This window comes from Pistacia vera, unplaced genomic scaffold (assembly GCF_008641045.1).
Source record: "Pistacia vera cultivar Batoury unplaced genomic scaffold, PisVer_v2 Contig498, whole genome shotgun sequence".
NCBI lineage: Eukaryota > Viridiplantae > Streptophyta > Magnoliopsida > Sapindales > Anacardiaceae > Pistacia > Pistacia vera.
Window position 1 is genome coordinate 26183 of NW_022196332.1, and position 8818 is coordinate 35000.

The following is an 8818-nucleotide window of genomic DNA, read 5'->3' on the forward strand; positions in this document are numbered from 1 at the left end:
CAAAATCTTGGAGGAAGAGAGAAATTCTTTTCGCATACTGGACGTCAGAGAATTCTTTGTTCGTGCTTCGATGGCGAAGGAAATTAGAAGCTTGCATTCTTGGATGGCTGTAGCTCCAGCTCTTATTACGTACCCATTAAAGACTTCAAATTCTCCCAGTTTGGAGACCATCATTGAAGAGGAGAAAGAGGAAGATGATGATGACTCATAATCTTCTCTACATTATGTTTATGTGTGGGAGTTTCTTTGGGTTCTTATTCTCCTGTTTTGCGTCTAGTTTATTTATGTGCTGATATATTTGTATATATTGATTTTGTTAATGTAGATTTGATTTCTCCTGCAAGTAAAATGATTTATTTCATTTTAGAAATTGTACTTGTCATCTTCTTCATATTGCAGTCATCATTCCAAACCCTGCGCCTAACTATATCAAACAAAAACCTTAATTTTTCCATAAATATTTGGACTTATTTCTAACCAACACAGTTACATAAAAATTTGTTGTATACTTTATTTTCAAAATAAAAATCTATGTTATACGGTGATTTCACAAGGCGTGGAGTCTCGACACATGTCCTACGCCTAAGTAATTAGTGCATAAACTCCTGCCATGTATTCTATAACCATGCGGATGCTTGAGCCACGTGTGATATCAAGAAAGGGTGATTTCATTTGTGAGACTGTCCGGGTTTGCTTCAACAGTAAAATTCACAGTTGAGTTGTCATTCTGATTGGGTGGCAGTTTATGAGAGGACTATGTTATTAAATCTTCAATATAACACCTTATGAAAGGACTGTTTTATTATTAAATCTTCAATTAATGTAGCTTGTGAAGCCATCGTATCATGCAATAAGAAGCTTACTTCATGAGCAAGACCACTCATATAATAATATAAATAGGAGTCCCTAACTCCAAATTAAGAATCTAGAATTTCATTTTCTCAATAACTGAAGATCAATTATCTATTTTGAGAGCAAATATTATTTATAAACACATCAATAAAATAATATCTAAATCACTTTAAAAAATGTTTTCATCTATTCTTTTTATGTCTCATGTAGACTCTTTGTGCAAACTCTCCAAAAGGCTCGCATACTTTTGGGTGATGCAAAAAATTGTAACAACAATCTATATTAACCTCAAAACTATATAAAATAACAAAAAATAAATATTTTGAATTGCAATAATGCAATGTTTGATGTTAATTTAGGAGAAGCTATCATACGGTTGATATTGTAATGTTTTCAAATAAGAAATATGTGTAAAATTATTTACATTTGATTCAATAATTATAATCACCTCAATAATGATTAACGAAGAAAGAAAGAAAAAGCATATCTTAAAATATAAAATATCAACTCAAGTCAATGTCAATGATGTAAGCAAAAATCTGTTCACTACATCGACCCTTCATTAACATCTCACACGTGTACACAGTAACACCGGCCGTGTGTGATCAAATAATCAATAATTTATTTCGCGTCTTTCTCAGTTTCCACGTGTCCTTCATCTTTGAAATTACTTTCGTTTCGCTCCATTCATCCTCCTATAAATTCCCACTTCACTCCATTTCTTCTCAAACCACTGAGCACCAGAGATCATCCCTTAATTACCAAATTCCAGGAAAACTTTAAGATTCTCATTTGCCTCGCTTTCTTCTGCATTTGAAAATTAGTCACTGCAATGGCGGAGGAGACTAGATGTTTGAGTATTTGGATGGAAGTTGCACCTGCCCTTCTCATTTCCCCGGCTAGAATTTGCGCTTCTCCGAGCCTGGAGACGATTGAAGAAGAGGAATCTGAGGAATATGATGATTAATGAAGACTTGTAAAGTGGGAACTTTAGATCTCTAAGTGTGTTCTGTCTGTTTTTTTTTACGATGGTTCACGAGGTTCTGTGATAGCTAGATTTTTGATAAAATGTCCCTATCATTTATTTCAATGTTGTTGATCAAGTTCTCTTTGTTCCAATACTATTTGAAACGGAAGGTGAAATTAGAAAGACGCTGTTGTAAATGCAGGAAAACCTCTCAATGGAGTGATACTTACAAATAACTGTAAGTTTGTAATCTCAATAGTTATGAATAAGATTAAATTTTGTGTTGTAATAAATTATAATTTTATAATTTTTATTTTTAGAAAATTGTTTCTACATAATTATTGTATATTACAAAAAAAAAAATTTTATATTACATTAAAAGTTTAAGATAAAATAAAATAGTTATATAAAGTTGTTTAAAACAATAATTTATATTTTAGAGTTGTTACTACGTCTTTTAATTTGTGGGTACGTAATAACTCACTAGATAAATACTTTCTTATTGAAACCAAAATATTTATATCTTCTTAAACATGTTTAGAGTTTTTTGACACTAGACTATTTTATATTTTCATATTATCATTCTCAAGATTATTTTTTTGTCTTATAGTATAATTGCAACAATGACTACTAAAACAATAAATTGCAATTTTAATACATACTACTAAAATTTTAATTATAAAATAAGAAATCAAAACAGTAATTTTTGTAACTATACCTTTATTAAGTTATAATATCTTTATATTAATAAATTAATTTGATTTTACCATTATGATTATAGAGAGATTATATTATATAAAGAAAATTGTATGATACTTATTGACAGAACTAATTAATACAACGATTAATCTAATTTTAAATTAAACAATTACATTCTTAAACAATTGTAGTCTATTTGGCCAATAATTTTATCATTCAAGATGGGGATTAGACTAAAACCCAACCCAACCCACTCACGGTGCTCACTAAGTCAGTCAAGCATTTGAATTTAGCTGTGTTTGACTTATCATATGATCGCTAATGTAATTCTACTTCTGTAATAGTCAAGATCCAGAAATATAATTAATAGGAATGTCACTAAAATTTCTCACTTTAAAATGACCATAAATTTCTGGTTCCAATTATGTCAAATCTTCAACTCCCTGAAGCTCTTGGGCATTCATAATGGCTTTGAATTTCTGTCTGCAGCCCCACTACTTAACCTCAATAATTTTGTTAGTCACACAGCTAAATTGTAAAAGAACCAATAGTTCTAACCACTGCTTCTGGTAATTAAATATTGGTAAGAAATTTGTTACCAAGAATCAAGATTACTTGTATGCCAATTTATAAAATTCCCAATGATGCAATGGAATTTGTATTTATTTATCACTGATATAATTGAATGGTAAAATTTCTCTTTAGTAAGGAATTTATGGACACTTGATTCGTGCTAACTGCTCAAGGTGGAGTGATGTATTTAATAGGCAATTGCAAATCTTAATTCCAAAAATATTTATGATATTCCTATATGTTAAAGGTGAAGAAACGTTGCCCTTTTTGCTTGCACCTTTAGTGACCATTGATTCAAAGAGTAATCCAACGACTTGCATTGTGACACCTGTCCAATCATATAAAAAGACCCCTCTCTCACTTGGCAACTCACTCAAGCATAGAATTTTTACTCTCTCATTTTTGTGCGATTTCTTCTTTTTAAGGGTTCTTTGTTCTCGCGTATGAAATTCTTCTTGATTGTTGTATTTTAGGTTGTGATCAAGTGATCACATATTGGAGGTTTTATTTACTCTTAGGTTAGAAAGTGTCAGGTTGAATATTTCTTTTTTATTAGTCTACATTTATGTATTAAAAGAGTGGTGAGAGTGTTATGACATATGTGGAGAGGATTTGAGTGTTGTATGTGTAAATTGAATAAACGATAAATTTAGTGCAGAGAGCCTCTTAATTGTAGAGCTTAACGTGGATGTAGGTTATCCCTTAAAGGATAGTTGAACTGCGATAAAATTCTTGCTATTGTAGTTTGTTTTTGTGATTGTTTTTGTGATTGATTGTGTGTTTAGATTGTTGTTGATGAATAGATTGATTTAGGCGGATGCATAACAATATAGCTTCTCAGCTTCTCCTTGACATAAGAAAAATCACTTGGCGTTTGTTTATTAGGAACATGAACATCCCAAAAAAGTCCGAATCAAAATACACTTTCAAATTAAGTAGCTCCTAGATGGGAATTACTTCTTTAATGGGTGTCAGGTGTAGAAGAGGGATTTTTTGTTGTAATCCACTTTTTTTTTAAGGAATGGCTTAGTCATTTAATAGTGGTAAATAGTATTCGATATTACTTGTATGCCAATTTATAAAAGATTTCTGGGTTTACAGTAATTCAACAGCTTAAATCATGTAAGTGTTCTTTAAAATTAACCACAAAAAAAAAAAAAAAAAAAGGTTTTCCTAACCATCACTGAAGATCTCATTTAATTGAAGCCACAAGTAAAAAGAGGAGCATCCAGAATGGCAGAATCAAGATGGGAATCTGATCCAGTTCCACTTCAATTTTCACACGCTTTCAATCTAAGATAAACAAACCTAAAAGCCAAACTTGCACTCCAAAAAGTTTAACAATAAAAAATTGAAAGTGTCCCGAAGCCAGACCCCCATCAATAATTGCAGAAATTTGTCTTCACCAATCAGCACCGTCCGTCTCCAACTAAATTTGAGCACGTGTACACAGTTGCAGCAGCCATGTGTTAATCGTTTTGCTTCGTGTATCTGTTTCTGTCAAGTGTCATCCTTATCTTCCACCACATTCCCCACATGGTATTTTAGCGTTAAGTGGGAAAGTAGGTGAGAAGTTTCTTTAATAGCGTTCTGTATCTTGCCTTTCACTCCATTCTTCAATCTTCAATCCTTTATAAAAGCCGAACCATACTCGTTTCTTTCTCAAACCACAACATCTGAAAAGTTGCTGAAAACCTCTCAAGCAAATCCCAGAAAAGCTCTCCCTTTTTTGATATCAACAGGGCTTGTTATACTTGTTGCGATGGCGAAGGCGAAGGCGATCGGATGCTTGAGTTCTTGGATTGAAGTGGCACCTGCCCTTTTCATTTCCCCAACTAGAACTTCCAATTCTCCAAGTTTGGAGACAATTAAAGAGGAGGAAAGTGAGGAATATGATGATTGATGAAGAGTTGTAAAACGGGGAATTTTTGTTTTTGTATTGATCTGTTTGTTGGTTGAGGACTTGATGATGCTTCCAAGTTGATGGAAGTATCTTGTAAATTGTATGTAATATTCCTGTAGTTGAAATCTAACTTTTTAGTATAATGTTCAAGTTTCTTCATTTCAATGTGGGTAATCTCCTTCAATTTTCTGGGTCCATTTAAAATTTTCTAATCTGGGTTCCTTTAGAATTAGCAACAATGAAATGGGGTAATCTTCTACTTTCTGTACATCAAATCTAGGTAGCGGAATGATTCGTCCATCCCTGGTATATCTTTTTAACTTGAAACTGAATCTGAATGGTTGAGAAAAAATGGGAAATAAAGATACAGAAGTTTATAGCCATTAACCAAGCAAAGTGTTTCAGATTTAACACTGCATTGCTCTGGAAAATGGGAATGAGTTGATAGAATTAACCTTTTGATCAATCTAGAAATTGTTTCGATTCAATTGGTAAAGATGTGGATTGAAAAATATCACATGCTAATTGGTCAAGGAAAGAGCGAATTAAAATTCTTTACTTCAAATGCATAAATACTTATAGAATAGAACTTTCTGGATCAGTGTCTCAGTAAAAGATGCGATTTATTGTGAAGTAATATATTATGTATTTGATTAACAAGAACAGAAATGAAGTTTTTTTTTTTTTTTTTTTTTAATGGGATATTTGAGTTAGCTTATACACATTTCAATTAATCTCTAGAATTTTTATAACTATCATTAGGGTGTTTGGGCAAAGTTTACTCATATTTTAACTAATCTTTCGGACCCTAAAATTATCGATTAAATAAGAGTTTCAAAGATTACTCTTATTAGTTTAAAACTATCGATCGAATAAGAACTTAAATGATTATCCTTATTAACAATTGAAGAAAGATTCGAACTCGTGAGCTCTGCTACTTGACTACTAAGAGGTAGTTAACATAAATGATGTTAATGCTATGTAGTCCAAGACTTATGGGTGTGTTTGTTTTATTATTTTGAGTAGTACTTTTGAAAAAGTTGAGTTTGGTTATTATTAAGAAGATAAAATTTGAATTTGAAATTGTGTTTGGTAAGATTATTTTTTAATTTCTTACATTTGTTAATTTAGTTAAACGTCCCTTACAATAAAAGTTTTAAAATTAACAAAAACACTCATACCCACCCATTAAATACTGGCAGCCAACTACCATCGTCGGAGGGTGACTGAAAGTCGCCGGAATGGTGCACGACTGACTAGTTGGGGGTGTTTAGTTAAATTAACAAACCTAGAGGTTAAAAAAATTTAAATATTTTGAGTTGAATAGAATATGATTGAATTTTGAGAATAGTGAAACAAACATATATTTTGAATCAGTAATGCTACGGTCACCAAATTTGTGCACCAAAATTTTTTACTGAACGACATGGCATCCACTAAGACGCAGCCACGTTTGACAAAAAATACTGATTCCGTGAATGGACGACCATCCATCCATATGTTATGGATTACTGTTTATCACAAATGGATGATCGTCCATGACAATATCAGTGGACTCCCGTCCATATAATATGGACGGATGTCAATTTACTATAGATGGGCGATAGACGCCCCTCCAAAAAAGTTTAAAAACAAATAATAGATGGGTGTCTATATATAATGGACGGCTATCCGTGTAAGATGGACGGCCATCCATACCCAAATTTTAGTTTAATAAAAAAATTTCTTTAAATTTTTCAATTAGAATGTTTAAAAATTTAGGGCTCCCAAAACAATTTTTAAAAAACAAAAGCCTTCTGTCGTCGTTCTTCGTCTTCTTCGTCTTTATCTACAGCCGTTCTTCGTCTCCATTTGTTGCTATTCTTCGTCTTTATCATCGATGTCCTGGACTTCGACACTACATTGTGAGTACTTTTTATCTAGTTCTTCATTTCTCTTTTGCTTTGCATTTTTTTTATAAATGAAAAAAAAATTATAAATTAAAAAAAAAAAATTGAGTATGGATTCCAATCCATCTCATTTGGATGGCCGTCCATTATATATGGACGACCATCCTCATTAGATGAACTGGCGTCCATACTTTGTGCTTTAAAAATATTTTTTTTTTCGTTTATTTCATCTAAAAATTTTGTGCTTTGAAAATGAATATTTCATCTAAAAATTTTGACACTTATTTGTAAAAACGTCTTAGACAAGCTATAGGTTTCCATAAATGAAAAAGAAATTGTAAATTAAAAAAAAAAAATATTTGAGTATAAATTACATGGACGGCCGTCCATAGTAAAAGGACTCCCGTCTATAATATAAAATAGGAGTCCATTGATATTTTTTGGACTCTCGTCCATTTATGATGAACAGTTATCCAAAAGATATGGATGAGCGTCCATAATTGTTGGACGATTGTTCATTCACTGAATACATGTGTTGTGTCCTACGTGGTCATGTCCGAGGTCAAATGTCACGTAGATTGATACAAAATTTTGGTACCAATATTCGGAATCCGTAATATTTTGATTTTGAATATGATAGAATAAGAGAAACTAACACAGCCTTATAAAAAACATATCATACTTTCATTAGGTAGGCGTCACTTTCAAAAGTCACAGCCTTCGAGAACATGAACATCTGAAACTGAGCACCGCTATCGGTTTGGGCTTACATCTGGGCTTCCCTTTCCAAGACTATAGAGTTGACATTTCTCATTAGGCCTTCCAAACATGCCACTAAACAATCGATACGTTGGACCTTTATTAAGACATTTTTAATTTTTTTTTACGTGCCTAACCCTAATTGCACACATAAAATTATTTCAAAAAAATCCAACCCAAATATTTATACTTAGTGTGTTCGGATTGTAATTGATTCTTAAGCTACAATAACAAAAATGTTTGGTAACGGTTTTTAAAACTGATTAAGTTTGAAATTATAAAATAATTAGTATAAAAAGATTAAGAGATAGTATATTATTTTTAAAGTTGATTTTAATTGTAAAATGTCAAACATGCCATAATAGTTATTCAAATTACAAAATAATTTTAAATTAACATTAATTATAATAAATAATTTCTATTTATTTATAGTTAAAAGGATATAGAGATAGAAGTGGATTGGCAATAGTCAACCACTATTAATTGACGATTGACGCCAATCAAACACCATTGATCAACAATCAATAGTGGCATGTTGAAGCCATAAACAGTCCATCAAGATCGGCAACTCTTGATCTATCGGAATCGGATGATTCGTTTGGATTCTGACACTTATTTTATTGTTAGGAGTTGACAAAAGATTCGGCCACCTTTTACGGCCTAAATATGCAATGAAATACCATGAAATCACCAAATTCTAGAATCGGGAGTTTTTGTTCTAATGGGAGCACCTACTGGCTTCGATGCACCATCTTTACAAGTATTGTCCCACTCTTAACAACACCGGTCAAATCCAATATTTTGAATATTAATTAATTGATATTTTATTAAATATAAATACATTTTTAATTACTTATTGAAATACAAATTTAGAATTATAAAAATATTTTAAGAAATAAAATATCTTTTTTCTAGTTATTTATAACAACAAATTCATATAAATCATTAAATTAGGGATGGGCATGAGCGGGTCGGGGCCTAGGACCCTTATCTTCGGCCCGGCCCGAAAGCCCAAGGAGATTTCCCGATCCCGGCCTATAGCCCTGTCGGGAATTTTGGAAATCCGCAAAAAAGTCTGTTCCCCAAACAGGGAATTCGGAGATTCTCTGAATTCCTCGTTGGGGGTTTTGTGTCTTTATTAACATTTTCTCCAAATTATAATATACCATCCAAAAA

The 8818-nt window shown here is 31.9% G+C and overlaps 1 protein-coding gene across 1 annotated transcript; it reads left to right on the forward strand.

Annotated features, from left to right (window-relative positions):
• The first annotated feature begins 1669 nt into the window (after nucleotides 1-1669).
• LOC116105383 lies at nucleotides 1670-1897 on the forward strand. Its single transcript, XM_031391812.1, has one exon. The coding sequence runs from the start codon at nucleotides 1685-1687 to the stop codon at nucleotides 1817-1819; it is 135 nt and encodes a 44-aa protein (XP_031247672.1). The 5' UTR covers nucleotides 1670-1684; the 3' UTR covers nucleotides 1820-1897.
• The last annotated feature ends 6921 nt before the right edge of the window (nucleotides 1898-8818 follow it).

Coding starts and splice junctions, on each gene's coding strand:
- LOC116105383 (XM_031391812.1), top strand. CDS start 1,685: ATGGCGGAGGAGACTAGATGTTTGAGTATTTGGATGGAAGTTGCACCT.